The sequence below is a fragment of the Pipra filicauda genome, unplaced genomic scaffold, assembly GCF_003945595.2.
Source record: "Pipra filicauda isolate LSUMZ 115617 unplaced genomic scaffold, ASM394559v2 scaffold200_size1382263_pilon, whole genome shotgun sequence".
NCBI classification, from domain to species: Eukaryota; Metazoa; Chordata; class Aves; order Passeriformes; family Pipridae; genus Pipra; species Pipra filicauda.
In genome coordinates, this window is record NW_024104311.1 from 213,878 (window position 1) to 237,118 (window position 23,241).

Sequence of the window (23,241 nt, forward strand, 5' to 3'; positions counted from 1 at the left end):
CTTGTCTCATGACCTAAGTTAAAAAAACCTAGTAAGTCACTCCCCTCTTCATTATTCATTAAATAAAATGTTTCATTTTTTTAATGGTCCCAATAGAAAGTACAGCACTGAATTGATCTTTCAAGATTGCTGATTTTCAAAGTGATTGTAGTCCAGTAATCCCCAAACATCCATTACTTATTTACATCCAAAATACTTCACCTCTCTCACTCACACACAAAAGTTCATACATGACAAGTTGTGCCAAGGTTGTCTATGTACCTTAATTTCATTGAACTTCAGAAGCCATTTTTCAAACTAACCTTTATCTTTCTTTTAAGCTTTCTTTTAATCTCACCTCTACATTTTCTTACAGTGATACAAATCCAGTAGCAGAAAGCAGCCTCATGTCATATAAATATACGGCACATTAAGGCACGTGCTCCAACAAGAAAGAGAGATGGAGAACACAAACTAACAAAAACAATTATCAACAAGCTTATGGTGGGGCTATCAGCAGCACACAGTGACCTTCACATTGTTTAAACAGATATTTGATTCATATTTAACAATTCTTTAAGTTCCCATTTTCCTTTTTAAATGAAGAATGGTTATGTTCACACACATACACAAACACAGATTTCTCACTGCTACCAGCAACCCAGATGTCACAATCTGTATAAGATCTAAGGTTGATAAAGACAGGGAGGCAGGACAAGGCATCTTATGCTGGACATACTGATTCATCTTCAGGTGCCAAAGGAGCTCCCCTTGGGATTCTTAATTTCCTTTTGGTTTTAGCATGGCTGAAAAGACTAAGGAATGCACAAGGACAATATCTCAGTATCTCACTGGAAAACATTGTAGACCTTTCTGTGAGTCTTGAAAAGACTTTGTTAACCTCAACAAAGGATTATTTGGATTGTACAAGGAAGGTATGATTGGCCTCTGCAGGAAATTTGCTGTTAAACCATATTTTGAACTGCACTGACACTCAGTGACACTGCTATTTGCCAATAATAGCCCATATTTCTGGTTATTCTAAACCACATTGCTCAGAACACTAGACCTGATTGCCAATTTAGTTGATCAATGCAAAAGCAGCACAATCAATCACGACACAGCAGTAGATTGCATTTCTCCTGACTATTCAAAATGCGAGGCAGGATCCTGGTATTTCTTTACACTTGTCTTGAATAAGGAAACAGAAACTTTGCTTTCTGTGAATATTAACTAGGTGAATAGCAATTCTAATCAGACAGGTAAACAGCACACTAGGTGAAATTGTTTGCTAGTGGTCTGGTCTGTTTTATTTCAGAATAGCTAATGTGACACCTCCTAGTGTTCAGGGTACTTTCAGAGACACTTTAAATCCTTGTCAACTTTTAAGCTCATTAGGAAGTCATAAAGCAATTTCACCCTAAAAATAAATATGGGTACAGTGAAGCATTTAACTTCTTCCAAGGAAATATCTCATCTTTGTTTGACCCTGGTCCCTAATTCTAAACAACAGCTTCTCAAACCCAGCATGCCAAATTCTGTAAGACCAGGCTATTCTTTCAAAGTGACAGACAGAGATTTTTAATTAAACTAAATGCTGTCAATCACTTCATCATTTTAGGCATGCATTCAACTGCAGTGGTAGCCTCCTGTATGCATGAGGAGCAAGGTGATGAGCATCAGTAAATTTTACATCCCTATGTCCCTTGCAGCTCAGCTGGGAATATAGAGTTACAGGGCACTCCTGCTCTCTGTCTTCTCCTATGGCACAGGATGCTTTTCCTCATGCTGACATAAAGCTGTAAGGAAAATTCAGTACCTGTTCAACACCTTCTGTAACCTGAGAGATTTTTACTACTTCAAAGTAAAATAGAAACAAAAGGACAATTCCAGGAAAGAACTCTTCACTTTTTCACTAGGTCTATACAGTACCATGGCCTTATCTTTATGAGAGTAGTTTCACAGTTTGGTTATAGCAACGGCAAAAGATGGAACAAGACAACCAGAAAGTCTTTTAGCCTGTGCTTCCACATGAGAGTTATACTTTCATGAAATAAAATGGAGAAACAATGCCAATGAATGCTGGTGCTGGGAGCACTGGCTACCATTACTTTGAAAACAAATCTTAATCCTCAATCTTTTTTACAACTTGATACTTTTTGATGAAAGAAAAGGGTGAGGGGGTAGAAATAGGAAGATAGTGAACTTTTAATCCAGCGTTCAATAGCAATATAAGGTAAGGAACAGAGAAATCCAGAGATGCTGGAATGCCACTGCCAGGGTGTTATGGTGCCCAGCTTTTTCATCTTTTTGGACAAAGCCAAGAGTAGCCAAGGTGCTACGCAGTGCTGCAACGTCTTAGCAAGGCTAGTCGTGTGTAGTTTGCCTCAAGGAAGAGATGGAAGGTACAGCCCTGTTTGCTGTTCTTTAAGGCAAAGTAACCCCTCAATTTGTTTTTTTTACTGGATTTTGTTTTCCCTCCCAAAAATAAAACTAACTCCCTACTCTGATGTATTAAAGAAAATTGCTTTAAATGGGCAACAAGCTTCCATCAGCCTTCAAGGTAGTTCAGCTAACAGACAGTAGATTTGTACTTCAAAAATAAAACTATCTTAAAAAACTTCCAGTAATTTATTAGCTCATTCTCATTATATTAGATACTATAGGACCATGCTTTTAGACAAGAGGTTACTGGCAAATACCCTAATATGAAGAAAGAAAAATCAGCTCTCCTTGCAGAAATTTACAGATTATTGGTCTTCTTCCTGCCCAGGTAAGTTTGGAAGTTCTTTCTTGTGTTTCATATGTGGGGAAGCTAAGACCCAAAAAGATGAAAAACATCATTGTTTTAAGTCATTAGTATCAAACACAGAGTGAGATGCACATAGATTTACGTTCTCTTAATAACTGGAACAAAACAAAAAGGCAAATTCAGTATTTATGACTTTAAGCTTCTCATAGGTATGTAGGCTGTGTAACACTGATGTTTTTGTAAATGCAGAAGTGTTTGGAGAGAGAAAATATTTATCAGTCTAGAAGTTATGTTCCATGGAAACACATTGTCTTCTCCCTTCATGGTTAACAATCTTAACTGATTGGTAATAGATCATTTTGCTTCAATGTTTCAGCAGCAAGTCAGGTGGGCTCCCTTTTGCCTTCTTTCAACATGTTTTTCATGTTTTAAAACGTAAATACTGCTTTGTATCATACCCCTGTCCGTTCTCATAAAGTACAAGGTGTCTATTCTGGTAAGATCTCACTAATAAATCTTCTACAGAATTAATTTCCTCCAGGCAACAAAGGTATGTAAATGCTATGTATCACCCTAAATCATTCTCATGAATGAAAAAGAATCCTCAACACTAACAATAAAAGCCAAAACATGAAAGCCACCTACATCTCTGAAGTACCACACTGAAACCACACAATGACAATGAAACCCCCTGCTTATGGCCACCATCGGCAAGTAGAATCCAGTGCTTTCAGTTACAGAACACTTCAATGGTCATACACCTGCTACTACAACTCAACTCAAAGCCCCAAACACACATTCTCACCTATTTTTCTGTTTAAAAGATGATCTGCTTAAATAGCTCAATTATGACAAAGAAAATGTCTTTAAAGATGCATTTCAAAGAACATAAACACTCTCTTCCTTTTAAATACACTACACATAACACATTCTATTAATTCAAAATTATTTCAGATTCATTCCTTTTTTATAGTACAAAAGGCCATTTCTAAGAAAGCTTTGTGTAATTCGCATGAAACAAGAATGAAAGCTAAACAAAATGCTGCTGAAACAAAGGCATCCTTGAATATGTGTTTGCTGTAGGAGGGGCAACAAAGCTGCCTGAACAGATAATGGAAGCAAGCCTTATATGGGGAAACCTTGCTAGCGTAAATACATGACAATGTCAAACTTAGATGTTCAAGTACTGAGTAGCCAGATAAGATTTTTTTAATTTCCTGGAAACACCATTAAAAAAAATTGCTGTACATTGTCCTAAAAACATCCACTATGCAAATTCTATTTAGACTTGTAGTCTTCTCCCCTTCTGAAAGAAAAAAAAAATTCATCAGTAATATTCAAACAAACATTCTTTTTGTTAGTTAGTTTAGATTTTGTTTTGGTTTAAGTTGCTTAGTGGAAGTCCATGATGTCATCAATGAACTATTAATAAATTCATGTTTATAATCATGTAGTCATGTAGTGTCCTGTTCAATCTTCCAGAAATACGGGACAATCATGTCTCCTATGAGCTACTTCAGACTGGTTTAAAGCAGCCAATTTATTTTAGGTTTGGGTAAAACTAGCAAGTTATTGGGAATGATCATAGAATCAGACTGCTTACAACAAGAGCACATCTCCATAACTTGCCCAAGTTTGCTTCAAAAGAAGATAGTTTTAGCCCAATACAAAACTAACTTCACTCTTCAAAGTCCTGTCCCTGCATTATACTGAATCTGAATATAATCTGAAATCCAACCTGCTGATGTTTTAGTGGTATTTGGAAGATGTGTGCATCTGTGGATTTTGGGGAAAGTTACCACAGTCAGTACTCGTTGCTAACATTTTGGGTTTGGATGTTACCACACCTCCAGAGATTTCAGTCAAGACAACATTCTCCAGCAACAGATGAGCACATTATAGAAAAAGTGTCAAAGGTTACTGGACATCAGGTGTCCACTTCCTGGTACTAATGCCAAGAGAGATTTGCTAAAACTCTTCTCTGAAACATCACTGAGGAGCCACAGAGTTCTTCCCACGGACAATATTGATGCTGTACTTCTCAGAGACGACTTCTCCTGTACAAAGATAAACTACTTTCTTAAGATCTCGGTGTTAATAGACTAAAAACATCAGTGTTAAGAGGCAAAATACCCTGAACAACTTATAAATTCAAAAACAGACTGCCATGAACCCATGCTCCTGAAGTTAGTACACAGTCCAGCTCCAGTCACTGAGGTCCTTCCTCAAAGCCCTCTGCTCTGGCAGAGCCCATGACTGACCAATTGTTTGCCACAAGAACCATGCACGTGGCAATAAAACAAATAGTGTCTCCAACATCCACCAGAAAAGGAAATAAGACAGTTCCTGCAAAGCAGCCCACAGAGGCATCCTCAAACCAGGCATGTGCTCTTCCACTTTGGGGTGGAAAAAAAAATCACATTTTTCATTCAGCTGGTGGAATACTGATTATATTCCTGACTTTAGCATGAAAGAGCAAGGCACTGGCCCTTTGAAAATTTCACAATTGGTTCAGAAGGAAGGGAACACCCAAAACTATTACTTATAGTCAAGACCAGTCGGTTTTTGTCATATTCTCTGATAGCAATCCAAGCGCTGAAACATATTTATGCATTTGATGGAAACTGAAGAGGGGAAACACTCATATCAAGTCAATTGAAAAAGTAATTTTATTTTTGGAGTCAAGGCAAAGAATGGCAGTGAATTCTCCATTAACAAAAGACATTTACATTTACCTGGGTAGGATCAACTGATATACTAAAAATACACTTTTTAAAAAAATCAAATTCCTGCTGTCACTACTCTCCTCTTAAAAGCTGAAATCATGAGCAGCCAGTAGCTAATCATCAAAAAAAATGTTCACTCAGCACCAGTAAATTTCTAGTGCTAGACAAAAAGCAGGCTAAGCAGGATACAAAAAAGTTACTTGCTGGAAAGGAGAGCATTATGCAAGTTTCCAATATGCACTTTCCTATAATATGCCATTTATAAAAAATATGGAATTTGAGCCAGAAAAATAATCTTAACACATAAATTATATGGAAGCTGTGAGAAAAGCCTGGAGCAACACAGAGGGGATGGAAAAATCCATTGCTACACTAACAATGGTAGCACAAGAGTGCTTTTTTTTTCTCCCCTATTCTTTCAAGACTATGGAATTGTGACTTTCAATAAAGAGAACTTGCATGCAGTAAATGACAGGTTAATATTAAATCTACTCCACCACTACGGTCAGTTGATTTTCCCTGGTTACCTGTTTATAGCTAATAAAACAGGATGCAAATTTTGCCTTTCCTTGTATTAAATCCACCTCCCAAAAGACTTACAAAGGGAAGTGGAAAAAGTTCATAGAGAAAAAAGTCAGTCATGCTTACAAAATCATATTCACTACTCAAGCTCCTCACAGCATCAGCAAAAGAAAAAAGCCAAACAGAGACTAGGGAGGGCTCATGCTTTCAATGACACATGCTGCTTCATCAGAATATCATCAGTTTTTTCTGGTTATAAAACACAATTAAAACTGCCTGAAGCGTTATCAACACTGTTGGGAAGAGAAGCATACCTAAACCACTTCATAAAATGGCACACACATGGACCAGTCAAGAGATCAGAGGGACTTCTGGGGTCTCAGCTGCTGGAGGTTTGATCAAGCAGAATGACATGCAAGTCACTCTGAACCAGCATTAGGGGGAGAGAGGGTGGACATTTGCCACTGTTTGCACAGCAAGTCTCCAAACATCTTTTCAGCCCTGAAGCACAAATGACACTTCAACTGCTATTATCCCACAACACCAGCAGCTGTTGCCATACCTCAAGGATTCACTAGGCGGGAAATTACACTTATTGCTAGACTCAAACACTGCACTACATTTATACACTGCTGAACTACCTGCAGCAGGGCAAAATCTTTAATTGTCTCACCCAAGAAACATTAAAAAAAGACATTAACGACATACAGTGCTACACAGTGTTAGTGTAGAAGACTGAAAAATACACCTCTCCTCTTTTAACTCTCCCCAGATACTGACTGAAAAAAAACAATGAAAATCCAGACTTCCATTGCACAGATTCACAAAGTGAAGACAGATGGCAGTGAAAAGCAAGGAACACCAACACTCCTTCAGGGATTGCAGCTGGATGGTCTGATGATGGACTACAGCTCCAATAACCTCTCATTAGGCAATTACTGGATTCTAGTCTGAGCTCCTTTTATTTTCTTTTACAAATGAATGGATGCAAACACTTTCAATAAGCAATTCATACCACCCACCTTTGGCTGAGATGACAATACCAGCACTCCTGGGTGCAGGAGTGTGAAACTGTCCCAAATGAAGGCAACAAGCCTGGTTCACCCATTTTTCTACAGCCAGAGAAAGCACAACAAATATTCCTCTCACTATTAACAACAAAAACAAAACAAACAAAAACCCAAAGGAAAAACACAACAAAACCCCCAAACAAACAAAATAAACATATAAAAAAAAATTGACTGCTGACCAGTTACTTCATGCCAAAGCAGATGCAGCAAACCTGTCTTCTGGTAGGTTTGTGGGCTGCAGCACAGTCTCCACAAGCCTGCTGGAATGTATAAAAAGCAACTGCCGAGCAACCAAGCACCTATCACAGAGTTATAACAAGATTTACGTCTTGTTCTGCCTGTAGCAGGAGGGAGTAGGTGCACAGGGGCAGTTAATTATTTTCATCTGGTGGCATGTCAGGCAAGGCCCAAACCCAGGCTTTACACATTCATCTTGCTGATGGAGCAGACACTAAAAACAAAACAAACCACAGCTTCCAAATGAAAAATTGGCATCACAGAGTCTTGCTGCCTTTGGCTATTTTAGGAACTGTCTATTTTAGGAAAACTTTTCCATCTCAAATGGGTTTGTTGAGGTTTACTTGCACTCTGGGTACATTTTTAAACTTTTGTTGTGTCAATTCCATTAAGTACTTTAAAAAGAAAATTCTATCCAGGGTTGGAGTCAGCTGTACCAAAAGCTCATTTTCTTTTTGGTTTTATTTTAACAGAGGCTTACCGAGAACAACCAGGAGAGCTCTGCCTTGGAAAGAATAAAACTGCACTACCCCTGAACTGACCTAATACCTAAAAACCTGCAGCATCTCCCGCAAAGAAACCATGTTTTTAAGCTTAAATGAGGAATCTTTGGGATGAGAAATGAAAATTAACGTATTGTGCCAGATTAGATTTAAACACTTGCAGATGGCTTGCAATACCTACCTGTTCAATATCAAAAAGAAAGCAGTGCCTTTTGTAAAAGCTTCAAATCAAAATTTAAAAAGTTAAAGCAAAAAGTTATCACATATTGCAGGTATTAATTTGAAAACACAAGTTATTAGGACTTCCCTGATCTCTTCTTTTCCTATCTTCTCCCAAAAATCCTCATACAATTCACACTTTCTGGAAGAAACATTCAGCAGCAGAAGGGGTGTGGTTAGCCACTCATGAAGTGCCAGATATTTCATTTTGTTCAATATGGGTTCATTGTATCATCTCACACCAAATATGTGAAATTTTTGCTGTGAACTCTGACTACTCAAGTCCCTGCACTGAACCAGTCAGTGGTCTTTGTCAGCTCATGGCACATACACAACCCAGAGACCCAACAATCTTTATCAGCCTTTTGCAAAACTGTTATTTACCGAATTCAGTTAATACTTACCTTTAGAAACAAACCAGAACCCACAGATTTAATAAGACCTTGAAATCAGCATTGGACCACTGGAAGTGCAACACAGCAACAATGATAGTAAATTCCAGTATTAATTGATACTTTAATTGCTGTTTTAATGATACAATGAATCTACTGAAGCTTTCAAAGATTTTTTTTATTATGGTTTTATATATTTTTATAAAACCACCAAAGCAGTTTAAAGAATCATGCTTTCTTGTGTAATACATAAAACTAGTTTCATACTGTGCTTCTGAAAGTCTATCGTGCTGTTTTTTAAGTTATTTTACAGATGGCACATTTGAAAAAAACAATGGAAGCATGAACTTCTAGTGACTGCAATGCAACACGGGATCCAAACCAAGATGTTTCATTACAACTAAGTTAAAGTGTGAGTGCATTATGTAATAAACAATAGCAGTTTGGTCATTTAAATCTTAATTCTCTTTACAACAAAACTAACATTTGTGCTTCATGACCTAAGATTCCATAATATAAACATAAAGTTCTCTGCTGTAAAATTCCCAAAGTCTGAAAAGAAAGACATATCTAAAGCAGGAGACCAAATCTACTCACTTTCCTCAAAAATTGTTATATTTAAGACTAATATGACATACAAGACACAATAAGGCACAATGGGTGGTACAAACAAATGATACAGCTGTCCATGAAACTTGTTCTCTTCCACAAATACTAAAATATGTACCGCTCAAGATAAATTTTCTCTTAAAAATGAAATACATCATCTTGTTATGAAAGTCCTATACAAAAATTTAAAATTTACACCATCTGAGCTGCCAAAAAAATAAAAAAGTGTATCAATTTCCCACAAAACTATATTTCTCACCAGCACATCCAGCCACTGGGAAGAAGATATCCCAGCACTCTGGAAAAGAAAAGCATTATTTCCCCTGTGTTTAAGACAAAAATATTGTATTTTGCATACAGTAGTGTATTAAACTTTAAAAAGCCTAGGACTACTAAAATTACAATATTGATTTGGAAATTATTGGTTCACTGCCTGGATGAAATAAGGCACTTTCTTCCAGTGGGCCGCATTTTTCACGTGTATGGAGACGATGAATCAGGTTCTGGTTAAAAACAAAAAGGGGCTCAGTGAGGTCCCAGAAGACGACAGGAACATTTCAACAGCAGGGGAAGACACAGGAGGCAAAACCTGGAGATGAAACTCTACACGGAAGTGGTCACTCTGTCAATGGCATTATTGACCTCGTTTTTGTTTGAGTCCAGTCCTTTAGCAGCATTCATATCATTCCGTAAATTCTCCACTGTCTTTTTCATGTTCTTTAATTCTCCAGGGTGTGGAGTGGCTCGCCTTAGAAGTGTTCTCTAAAAATAAACAGTGCAATAAGTGGTTTTGCCTTCGTCTCTTTGCAAAAACAACATACACTTTCAAGGCTTCAGCATTCACATACCAAATATTAGGTATCTTTCTTTTTCTTTTTTATCCCCCCTTTTCCTTTTCAAACTATGATGTTCTGTGCTGAATATGCCTTTCATAGCTGCTTGTTTATGAAGATAGTGAAAGAGGTTTTAAGAACTGTCTAGAAGCAAATTTTTTCCTCTTTTGGCCTACTAATCTGAAAGCCACTCAAGTGAAGTACAATTACAAGTTATGAAGTGAAGATTCTTTCATAAATGTAGTTGGGGATTTTTTTTTCTCCCAAAAGCATGTAAGTGATTTAAGATCACATTTCAAATAGAAAACATTCATCTGATTTTGAAAGAATCCCACAAGAGCATCAAATACATGTTTGTGTGAGGTTTTGTATGTCTTCCAGCCCCACCACACAGTTTGGTTCTCTTGTCAATTGAGAACAAGCGTCCTGAGAGGATGAAGAGGGAGTATTTCTCTCCCCTCTTAAGACACAAGAATGTCTAACATCATTGTGCTGAAACCTTTACAAGGAAAACAAAATTTACAAAAACTGCAGTTAGCATCCAGGTTGGAGACCAACAGAACACCACAAATATAAAATACGTATAATAAACGTATACATGCAGTTACTTTTTAGTGGCATACATGTAAACTGTGCACATTATGGATGAACTGATGACCCATAAATGGATGCTTTAGTCAAGACTGCTTTGGAAATCTGCCCTTCCTTCTCCCCAGTATGATCATAAACCCTTTTTTCCCCTAAAAAGGTCCTTGCCTCAGATCAGGCTGTAATACCATGACTGAAAGCAGTTGACTTTAACACAGGAGCCCTCGCTACTGTATGGACATTCTCAGGTTGGCACAGTTTTTAAGCAGCATTATTCTGAACTCGCTTATTAGTCAGTCTACGAACGATGCTTGTTAAGAGACATCTAGTTTCTGCTGCTTTGGAGTAAGCAACTACCTTATTTGTTCATTTACCTTACTAACTAGAAGTTTTTATAGTCACTTTTTAAAGTAAAACAATCCATACAGTGCCCTGAAGTATCTCAAGCTGAGATCTAATGAGGATCACCAGCAACTTTTTAGAGCATCAGAGAAGTAAACTGGAAACGTGATTGAAGAAGTCTTATTCTTTACAAAGAGTTATAATTGTTAATAGAAGTTAGTAAAACTACAGATCACGTTGCATTTTGATCTTCAGGACATGCAGAGTCCAACTTAATGGAGAGGTCTTATAAGTACAGTGACAGATGTTCCCACATCCTTTGTTTAAGTGGGAAACTAATGAGCAACATTTTTTCTGTTTATGGACACACTGGTTGTTTCATGGCAAATGGTGGAGTTCAGAAAAAAAAAAAAAAGAAAGAAAGAGAGCAAGAAAGATAGGAAATAGAAATCAGAGAGACAAACGATGGCAAACTTAATGGAGACACATGCCAGAGTGCTGGAATGTTAAATTAGACCCTAAATACTTTAAGGCAGTAAAGCTTCAAAGATGCAGAGAAAGATCCTATCTTCTTTCTGCAAAGAAAACATCCTGAGCAGACAGAGGAAAACAAAGCAAAACAAAGACTGCCCTGCATCAGAATATAAAAGCTATATTCAAAGCAGAAAAGAAAAAAGGCATTTAAAGTCAATATAAAAAGTTTCAGCAGTCAACATGAAGAGTTTCTGCTACAAATGTACACACAAAACAGCAGTCACAGCTGAAATATTTACAGCAAGAATGCTCAGATACTTTTTACACTTTTGCATTAAAGTCATAGTGTCTGCAGGTATCCAAAGGCTGGGAAAACATACCATTTCATTATCCTCTTCATCTTTTTCATCTTCTAAGAAGCGAATTGCGCTGACTCGATTCACTGCCCGCTCATTCCATGTTTCATCTGACATTTCATTTACCAAACTCTCCAATGCACCACATCGTGGTAGGTTATCTGTTAGAACAGGAAGATGCAGCTCAGGATTCACAGCAAAATGCATGTGAACCCACACAATCAGCATGCTATATTGGCAATAACTGCAATAACCAACTAATCACTCATTCAAGATTTACAAGTGGTTATTTCTACTTTTTTTGGCAGAAAAAAGAACTTGCATTTATTTTCTGTTATTGAGGACACACACTAAATAGTTTATGCATAAATGAGATATTTCTATACTTGGACTGTTTCAGATTTTAGAGTGTTGATTATATAATTTAATATATGTGGCTTTTCTTCTGGATCATGGCTGCCACCTGACATTAGCCAGTTCACTAAATGGATTTCCTAACACAGGATCATTGCTTTTACTGACTTCATCCTTTTAATACTATCAAGCATACACATCCAACAATCCTAATTCCAAGCCTTCTCTGCTTGAAGCTATGAAATTCACCTGGAGAGGCGGAAATCTAATTTCTAGTAGTGTGGTCCTTAGAGAAAGTCAGTCTACCTCAGTTCCTCTTCTTGAAGTAGCTTAATTTTCTCTAAATCTAAACAGGTTGATTCATTTACTTATTTTAATTCTTCATGGAATTTGTATTCTTAAAATCCAGAAGCTGAGATAAAACAAATACTTCTACACTCCTGCTGCTTCAATGGTTTCTATTTGCTCCAGCCACACAGGACTGAAACACTGGAATTAAGCCTGGGTACCTACAATACAGATATCTACAGCTGAACTTTTCTCCTCAGGCCCCTTTTGGACTCAATGGAGAAGAATCTACATGATTTTCTTTTAAAGTCCATTCTTGCATGGGATAAATTACTTTCCAGTGATTACACCAGAAGTTTAAATATTAGCTCAGACGAATCCCCTCCAATGTTCACACACAGCTTTAAAACTTGAGGACAAAAAGCATTCAAAAGTTACTGGAGCAGCAACCCAGCCAACAGTGAAAAAGAGTTTATGGTTCCACCTGACCCAGAGGCAAGTTTCAACACAAAAGGTAAACGCAGCTTATAATGCAATTCTACACTTGTTAATTAATATAATAAAGTTATTGTACAGCATATTTGCTTGAAAGAAAATTAGCTTGCTAAAAAGTAAAATGTCTACTGCTTACTACTCGCTATGCAATTCATTTTTCTGGTTAAAAAAAAGCAGAAAGGCACTAATTTTCACAACATATATATGTATTTAAGATGTATAATCAATGTGCACAAATATGGACACCACTACATGGCCCACTGGCAAGCCTCAGAATAATGATCTAAGTCTTTTTCTTTCAGATCTGTATTTTATTTATTGTATGTATTGTATTTATTGTTGTCACTGTATTTTCAGTAACACTTACTGCCAAGTTTTCAAGTCTTCTGAAGACTGATTACAGAAAAAAAAAAAGTTTAATAGTGAAAATTCAACCAGAACTTTGGTACTCTGCTCATTAGAGCTTATGAATCGTTTACAAACCTTTATGGAACAGACAACAAAGTAAACAAAGAAGTAATATTTCTATACAGAATGAAAAGCTGACTCTACACACTCACCTTGGCAAACAGGCTCAGAAGGCATTTGAGGAAGTAATACACATGTCAAAATCTTTTCTCCTGTTTCAGGGTCTGTGTCAGTCTGAAATGTCAGTAGAGGTTGGGACTGGTTATCAGACAACCACAAAGCCTTCAGCTTTAAGGTAGTCAGTGAGAGGGGAAGATACGCCAGCCTAGTTTAAAAAAAAAAAGTAAAAAAGTCAGGGCAATCTCTAGGAGACTTAGTAGAGACTCATGAAGTTGACTTAAGTATATATCATTGAGTTAGAATAAATAGGATTGAAATTATTGCCTCTAATAAAAGGCATTGCAGTAGTCATCAATTCCAACTATTCCGTTCTTTAGAAAAAAAATAAATCTGCAGCTTAACTTTATACCATAATCCTCTGTAGCTGTGAGTAACAGGTAAAACTATGCTGAGCTTTCTCTACTGCAGTAAAATGCCCTGGAAGGCAGACGGCTGCCTCTGCTCAGGAACGTTACACATAAACAACTGTCAGACCAGTAACATGTAAGTGCCTCTGAGACAATTACTTTGCATAGAAGAAATAACATTTGCTTTTCCTCCTTTTTTTGTTTTTTCATTTAACTCCCTACTAAGCAACTAAACTAATTTGTTGGTTTATGCTTTAATCCACTCATTTTTGCATGTTGATGTCTGAAGCACACTAAGACTGATGAGAAGCTACAAGGTCAAACTGGCTTTCCTTGATACCTTCACTGTATTGCAAAGATAAGACACTCGATATTAGTGTTACTCAGTGTTATGGCTGGTAGTTTCAGCTGAAGCTCTAGCAGTTGCCTAGATTCTCAGTTTCAACTCCGAAATATACAAATCCAGACGGTTTTTTTTAAAATCCTATCTCTTCCTCAGAGTCAAAGTAATCAAAAAAATCACACTCATGAAAACACACAATTTATGCTACTTTTGGCCAAGGGGAAAGACTACTTTCAGAATTTCAACCATAACACTAACATAAATGTCATAACTGGTTTTTATTACTTCATTCTTAGAGGTAGTATCTTTTGCTATCAGAAAGAATTGAGTAAATACAGCAAAAGAACATGAAAAACAAAAATCTCTTGCCTGTTTCCAGCAACATCCAGGACATGAAGTTCAGTGGCTTGTGAAATTTCAGAAGGAATTCGAGATAATCTGTTGTCACGTATAGAAAATACGTTAAGACTGCAGCAGCCCCCAACCTATATCAGAGAAGAGGGGGGGGGAAAAGTCTGGTTTTGTTGCCATACGACAGTATAACAAAGGCATGCAGTACTGGTCACAGAGTATGCCACAGCACATTCAAGCTACAATGCCTGCCAGACACTTCACCCAGAGGTACAGACTGCAAACAAGTGTTAGTTTAAAAGAAGTCTGACCTGAAGCAAGTCTGTTGGAGCCATGTCTTGAACATCTGTATCTCTGTATCTTTACAAATAGGTTGCATTCTACCTACCTTTCAGAGCCTTCTACACAAGGAAAAAACCAGTAATCACACACAGGCTACTCTGTAGACAACACTCACAAAACCCCCTACCCTTAACTTTTTCTAGCTCTGCATTTTACATATTAATTCATTCTTTCCTCTCAGTAACTTAGGTACAAACAATGGGGCTTTTGGCAAAGCAAAATGCTAAACACACCAACCAACTCCCAACATTTATTGAGGCCACAAAGAGTAATGAAGAGTTCACAAGAAGCAGAAGACTGAGTAAAATCTTTGATGCCCTGAGTCGTTAAAAGTATCTCATTTCAAGATGATTCCCATATGAATTGGTCTTCTTTAATCTATTGTAATCTAATATCCTCTGTCTCTACCCATTTATCCAAATGTAAGCATTTGCATTCTTAAGCTAGTTTTCTGGGTGCAAAAGATAGTAAGTTTTCCGTTTTACCCTTAAAATACCTATATTTTCCACCAGAAGTAGATGTCTTCAGAAAAATAAACATTCTATATTTGATTTTAAAAAACCATATTCCAGTTTTATGTTCCAGAAGGAGCTACTCCTATAAACATCAAGATTATTAGCTGTAGTAACTCAAAAGCTGCTTCAAGTAACTCTTTGTTCCTATTCACAAAGAAAACCTACCTTTGTTTGCTTATCATACGGAGTTTTCAAAAAGCACTGCTGTTTGTTTGCGTGTTCCAAAACCCACCATAAGAAGAGGAAAAAAAGACGTTTCTTTTCTTACTCCAAGTATTAGAGGCAAAATATCCCAATGCCTTTGGAACCTTTCAAGTAAAGTGGACTTGGAATCTAGCTATAGACACCAAACGTAGTGGAAGAGCTTAGTTCAAAAACTGGAGGACTTCTATAGTCACACACATCTAAGAAGGGTTTCCTCTCAAAATATAGCCAGCATGTTGCTACACTGTGCTCAGGAGTCCCCAAATCTGAGCCGAAATTATTCATGCGTTCTTGTTAACTGTCAGTTGTGTTTTTGCAAAATCCACAATTCAGTCCAAATCCAAGTTTGAGATTACAAACAACTACCATGAAAGATTTTTAATTGGTGAAGTAAAAATAATGTTGATTTAACCTACACTATTTACAAGGAAAAAGCCATTTTTAAAAGGATGCAACTCCGACTACAAAATAAAACAAATACACCATTCACCTTCCTTTGTATCATAAATGCTTTTTAATGGAAGAAAGCAGCAATCAGCTGCTCAAGGCTTCTGATTCACAAGCTATTTACAGCAAAAAGTTACAATGCAACATTCTCTTGACAAAAAAAAATCTGTGATGTTTCCCCTAAATCACTGCACTCTTAAAGAATGCAGCTATTTCACAAGATTACCAGCTTTCCTGGTCCTGTGTGTACAACAGAAGCATCAACCTTGTTAGCCATTTTAGCTTGTGAATCAAAGCCCTTAGAAACCAGTGCTCAAATCGTGAGCAAACTTTCTTAATGCAAGAATTCTGCTACTCATATTAAAGCGTGTATAGATTCTTAAATAATGTGCCTTCACATATTCACAGAATACAGTGCCATTTAAAAAAAAATATATATACACACTAAGTGTCTAATTGGTGTTTCTAACACGAGGAGCTGTGAAAAGCAAGAAATACAATTAGTGAATGTTGATGAGCTGGTAAGTGATGCCCTAAGTGTACACAAGGTGTTAGATTTTCATGAATGAAGTTTGCGTTATTCAGTCTTGGAGCATGGAGATCCAAACAGTTTAGCCAAACAAACAAGGGAAAGCCATGCAGCCCTGATGAGACCAAAACTTCTATACTTCTGACAATGGAAAAATGCAGCAGTGGAATCGGACGGCCCGAGTCATCATGCATTTAAAGCAGTTTAATGAAAGGTAACAGTAGAGCCGTGGACTGAATAATACTTACAGGGTTATCAATTTACCTGACCCATAATTTTCCAAGCGGCTAACAATTAAGAAAATACAAAAGATGTTCAATTTATTTTTCTTTATCCATACTGGATACATGGACAAGAGCATGCCAACAAATGGGAGACAGAACACACATTTTTTTACTGCCAAAAAGAGGGTTACAACTCCTAAATTATTTTAACTTCTGTTAATTTAACTTTGCACTATCACTCAACAGGCAGTTGTTCAAAGGTTTTGTTTCATTCAGAGGTAGTGAATTTTCCTAGGGTAGTGGGGTAGACAAAAAAAGAGACACTGAATTTTTTTTAAGTAACTGTTTTAGAAAATGAAGACAGCATCTAACGAGCAGTATCAGGTGAGATATCACAGAAAAAAAAGACAAGCTGACAGTTCAAAATAAACTAAAATCTTTGTCATTTCAAACAAAGATGGCACCCATCCAGCAGTACAGAAAGATGTCAGGTCCAACGTTTGAAAACCTGAACATGAAGTCGTACCACTGAGGCAAAGTGCACACACTGCATGGCATGCTGAAAGGAAAACACTGCTGTGACCACCGTGAAGTAATACGGTATCAGAACGTCGCTGGTTTGGCTGAGAGTCATTAACTGGGGAGGAGCCATGCTTTCCAAGGGTCTGATCACATGCTTACAACAAACTTTGCCAAACCACAGCATATGCACCAAGTACACAGTTGAGGCCACAAGCCCATGTAACACTTAAGCACACAATTCATTTCAAGCACAGACTTCAATTAATGGGGACAAGCATGTGCTTAGTTCTAGGCACATGAGTAACTGTTCCAAGGACTGGAGGCTTAAAGAAGTCCTCACATTCTTCTGCAGTGAGCAAGACATCAGGAAAAGATCTCAAACGAGTTGTGCATGTCTAAGTCATACTCCTGAGATTTAGTTCATTTTAGCAACTTTAATTTAAGGGTTATTCCCTTGTCACATCACACCAAGTCCAACAGTAAGCCTAGATAAAAACCAAAACCAAAACCCACACATCAGTCAGGTAGAAAATGGTCATTACTACAAAGTGCTAATTTCAAGATCACTGATACTATGAAGTCAGAATAAAACTGCATATTTGCAATTCAGATGGACTTGCTTGAGAGGATGAGCATCACTAGGACCCCTCTGGGTTCCACACAAAACTATACCTATGGAGGACCTTTCTGATCTTTCCTTCTATCTCAGTCTGAGGCTCATCTTTCTAACAGCTTCCTTGTTCTGGAGAAGCAGTAAGGTTTGGACGTACATAGGCAGTATGTCATCTTGGCTACTAAAGCTCCCCACTATGTTCTGATCATGGGAAGCATTCAGCACTTCAGCCCCCTGCTTTTTTGACATTCATATACCTGCTACTAGTCCATCTTAGACAGTCCTCTAGAACTGCAAGTCTTAACACATCACTTCTCTGCTTTTGTTTCTGTTGACTCTTAAGTATATACCAGCAGTTGTTAACTACTCAAAAGCTATGAATCAATTATCCTGTCCTTTACCAGTTAGCATCTTTCACACAGGTATAAGCAATGAAAAAAATTACGATATTATGACAAATACTATAATCATTATTCTTCAGCATGTGACTAGTTAAAGTCCAATGACACATCTCTTTTATTCAACTCTCAAAACAGCTGTCAGCGTCAAGAACTCTCACAAGGTTTATACAAGCCTGATAAACATATTGGCAATTTAAACACAGTTCCTCTTGTGTTATAAAACCTTTTCCAGAGTGTCACATCCAAAATTTTGTTTGGTTTCAAAGTAAACAAGGTCAGAATTTTCCTTGGCTCTACATAAAGTATACTACTTCTTTAACTGCAAGCATAGAATACATTTAGAGGTGGAAGAAACCGGCCAATTCACTATTATTAACTATTATTCAGTTATTAATAACTTTAAATTGGCTAGGAAAATCTTCAGCAAACTCATTTCAACACCCCCTGCACCACTGGTGAATAGTAGAGGAGGAGGAGCATAGCAAGGGAGCTGCTCCGCCCTCTGTCTCAAGACAAGTTTTCCTGCATTTTTCCTCAGTGCCTTTTTTCCCTCTGAGATGCACAAACACATACTTTTACACAAATGAGGGAAGGGACAGGACATCTGAAGTTAAAACCAGAAACAACAAAGCAGTCCCACTTATTTGAAAAACAAAATTAAAAGACGGTTACTGCCAAAAATACCTGCAGTTTTACCTACTGGAATAATAATTCTCACAATATACCTCAGAGCCAGGAAGGACACGTTACAAGATCTCTGCAGGTTGTAAAGACTCATTAACAAAAGCTGGAAAACATTCCAAGGAGGTTATTTATGCAAGTGCCAAAATCAACACACCAGTTTCACCAGCGCTCCTGTGCCAGGGTGAGATTTCAATGCCTGAGAGTCACCAAGCAGGTCTTTCAAGTTTAAGGGGAAAAACATTTCTAACTATGAACAGGTTTAGACATTCTCAGTTCTTGCTGAAGTTTGTTTCACCACTTGGTTCAGTAAGAGAGGGATCAAGCTACAAGATGAGATAATGAAAATGAAATCTGTCAGTGACTCAAGTCTTGGTCATGCATTCAGCTGTTCCACATTTTACCTTTATTGGCACACAATACAGAAGAACCTCTGAACCAGGAAACTTTGAAGGTGTATTTGCATAAAAACTCCTCAATAATCCCAAGTCAGAAATCTTACACCAAAAGATAGAGAATGGTTTTACAAACGTGCCTTGAAACAATCTGGCAATGTAATGGTTTAACAGATTTAACCAAAAGCCAATTCCCTTAAACTGCTAACAAAACAAAATCAAACCAACATTCCCCCCGACACCCTTCCCCCAAAACTACAAAAAAAAACCCTACACTGCCTCAGAAAAGCTAGAACTCAGAGATTATCTCACCAGGACACATTAGAGCAGGCACATACTTTCTGCCATCCTATGTATAAAAGTTCTCTTTGCTACAGGAATAATTCTGAATGAAAGGAGAGATACCAGCAAGCAGATACTGTATTGGTTACATGTGCTCTTCTCCCATTTTTTCCAATTTTTTTTTTTACATGCATGTTACCAGACTCCGTGTCTTTGTCCCTCTCCAACAGAAACCAGTAATAGCCTGTCATACACCCATTACTTATAAGGATGAAGACCACAAATGCACAGTGTTCTAGCACTCTGTAAGGCAGGGGAAGAATGAAAGAGGTAAGGAAAACAGCTAAAGGAAAAGAGGGGAAGATAAATTAACAAAAATATCTGTGGTGCACACTCTACTTCTGCATCTGGCTCTGCTTCTGTGAAGGGGGAACCAGTGTACAAGTACTAACACTGACTGACGTGCAAAAGTCCAAGACCTCAGTCTTCACCATACTGTCTCAGGAGACATCTTAAGCAACACACAGCAGGCATGGGTATTGAAAATGACTACTGTCAGAAGCTTGTGCCTGGCTTTAAGTATTAATTAGTTGGTTTAGGATGAAAATAAATGGAAAATATAGTATGATTCTCTCACTGTCAAGCAGAGCCTTCCAACAGACAGAAAAAGGGTGACGCATTTTTCAGTTTTCTTTAAGTGTTCTACCAATGCATTTTCTATTACTTTTTTTTCCAAGTCAGTAATGATGAGAAGGAAAATGGAAATCGAACACTTCACCCAAGACACCAAATTGTTCCTCCCTGCCATCCAAAGGGAAACTGAGAATTGGGATCTCTGCCATTATCAGCACACCTGAAGCTGCTCCTGTGGATGCTTTGCGTAACAACAAACAGTACTTGTTATACCTGTGCACTCAGTTTACACAGAACATTTTTCTTTTAGAGCTATGAAACATATCTCTTCACTGAATTCCTCTGAATTTTAACCAGAAAAATTACATTACAGAAATGTTCATGTTTAGTTTAAAGCACAATGCTATTGGTTAAGAAGAACACTATACAAAGAAAATGCAGTTCCGGGAACAGACGAAAACATGAGCAGAGAGCAGTAGATTCCTCTGTTTTTGAAACTAGCATTTCAGCATTGTTAGAAGGCAATCTAAAGAGGGAAAAGCATTTTACTGCACAGCCTAAGCTCAAGGAATTCAAACTGAAACTTGAAAAACTGAAAAGCCTCGTTAGCTAGACGGCAGGTTCTGCAATACATGCACATTAACAGTATTTTTGAGACAACCTATTGCATCGGTGGTTTATGCTTTCTATTTGTCACATTACCAGCTTGGAATTCCAATGCACTGATCTAGAGGGTGGACATGACCCTCCAGTTAGAGAAGGACTGACTTCCTTTAAAAATAAACAATTAAAAATTAAAAATCCACAGAGCAAAATATAAAATCTTACATTACATTAATTTCAGTATTTGCTCTAATGAATCAGACATATTGGTGTGGGCACCTTTAAAGGAAAAATAAAAATTCTATTTCAAAGAAGTGGATAGGGAGTCAAGGAACTCTGCTTCCTCTGTTTCTCTGCCAAGCTCCCTGGGAACCACCCTCTCCCATTTTAATTTCCTGGACTCCATCAACTCCCCAGCTCACCTCATTCCAGATACTACCTTCCATTTCCTCATTATCCGCCTTCTCCAAACACAGGCTCATTCCTGACTTCCTCCCACTGCTGTTCAGTTGTCCCCCTCTGTCCCTCTCATGTGCACTAATGTCCTCTTCACACACTCTCATTCTTCACCCTTGGATATCCCCAACTCCTTCACCAACTGAGCAACATTTTCCACCTCTGAAACTCATTGCTGGTTCCATGTCTCCAGTATCTCGCTCAGCATTAATCCCTTTATTGTTCTGCACTGAGCTCTCAGCTCCATTATTCCCTGTAGACCTGTTCCATATTCATCCTGCTTTACCTGCTTCTGAAATCAAGCCTTCTCCTTTCATCTGCTCCTGTCCCTGCTCCGTCCAAGCCACACTGCTTGCCCTCATGCACTGTCTCCAATATCATGTACTTCACTAAGAAAAGTGCTTATACATTACATAAGCTATTAATGGATAATCTGGAAATAAAGTCTACCAGTAAAATCTACATGCTATAACGAACTCAGGGCAATTCTGCTTAAAGGTAGAGTAGACATAAAATTGTACAAATCTCAAGTTCAGATATTTTAGGACACCTGTGTAATGTATTAACTTAAAGTTCTTTGTACAGACATGGAAAGTTTTCTGCTGAATGAGCATAAGATCAAAATTGTCATCACATACCAACCCAGAAACACAGTTTTCCCAGGGTCTTGCCTCTTGCCAGCATTCATGGAACCTGTCTGGGTACACCCTCTGCAGTTTTCTGTTCAGAACCAGCGGCACCTCTGCAGAGAAGACACTGTCCTGCTAGAGAAACTGCAGTACTCACATCTTCTCTTCCCTCCCCATTAGGTGACTGGCCTGTGGCAGCTCAAACCCAGGACACTGGAATTGTTACTGCCAGTGCCACAGCAGCATCCTCTGTCCCTGCTTGACCCCCCTCTCCCATCTGCGAGTTGCCTGCCACTTTGTTTCCTTCTCATACCACCTCCTTGAGCTGTCCAAGCTCCATAAGGAAGAGAGCCAGAGCTGATACTCCTCTCAATTTCTGTCCATTGGCTGCCACCTGAGTACACATCCCTCCTGCTCTTGAAGTAACTGAAAGTGGTGAAGAAAAGCTTCAAACTCAGAGCTATATGTTATAGATAGATAAGAAAATTAAGAGGGAGAATTACTTGGACAAAGATTACGGAGAAACAGTAGTGCAAACCGAACCAACTCACAGCCCCATGCTCCAATCACAGGATGCTGCTTTCCCTGACCTCTTTCCACAATTTACAACTGAATTAAACTTCTAAGGCTTTCGTTACACTTAGTTTCACAACAGAAACTCTAGCCTAATTTCATTCCACCCACTGTTACAATACACAAGAAGTCCCAGTGATCATAGCTGTAAGATTTGAGGTATATTGGTCACATCAGGTCCTCACAGTTAAGGGCAAAAGCGGTCCAGAGATCTTCAATAAGACTGTCAAGACAGTCTCTGAGTCACTTTTCAGAATATGAAACTTTCCCTTTGCTATTGCTCCCTAGAGTGAGGTGAGGAAGAGGCTGACAGTACTTTTATACTACATGCACAAGAGGCATATTGGTGTTTAAATGCATTTCACCTACCAGAAGTCCAAGTGTTCAAATAGTGCTGGACCTGACACCCACACTGGGAATTGCCAGTTACAAGCTAATTAGATCCAAGCCTTCCTGTTCAACTGCAAAGACATTTTGCACTTCCAAGCCACCAAATCACCAGAGCTGCTGTTCGGATCTAATGGACAAGTTCCTGGTTATGATCAGTTTGGAAAGAATCCCCAGTGCACCAAAGCTGCCTGCTACTTCTTGTAGGTATTTGAAACCAAGAGTCTTCTGCTTGTACTATCACATCTGCACAAAACTTACCTCTTTGGGCAAGGATGTTAATTTGTTTCTATCAGCATTCAAATTGTTCAGCTTCTTTAGTTTTCCAATGCTCTTCGGCAAGGACTGTGCCAACACAAACAAAATAAAATGCAAACAGAATTCGTAAATACACAGTCAGAACAAAACTTCTCTCACTTTAAAAATTAAGTAATATT

At 38.0% G+C, this 23,241-nt stretch overlaps 1 protein-coding gene across 2 annotated transcripts in view; it reads right to left on the minus strand.

Moving 5' to 3' along the window:
• Positions 1–8,557: 8,557 nt before the first annotated feature.
• The window catches only part of LRRC1 (leucine rich repeat containing 1), a 66,317-nt gene continuing 51,633 nt past the window's right edge, over positions 8,558–23,241 (minus strand). For both annotated transcript variants that reach the window (XM_027724701.2, XM_039380778.1), the window contains 5 exons: positions 23,066–23,149; positions 14,387–14,502; positions 13,300–13,472; positions 11,627–11,763; positions 8,558–9,771 (listed from right to left, as the gene is read on the minus strand). In XM_027724701.2, the coding sequence (XP_027580502.1) occupies positions 9,613–9,771; positions 11,627–11,763; positions 13,300–13,472; positions 14,387–14,502; positions 23,066–23,149 (669 nt within the window). In that variant the 3' untranslated portion in view covers positions 8,558–9,612. The remainder of the gene's footprint in view (positions 9,772–11,626; positions 11,764–13,299; positions 13,473–14,386; positions 14,503–23,065; positions 23,150–23,241) is intronic.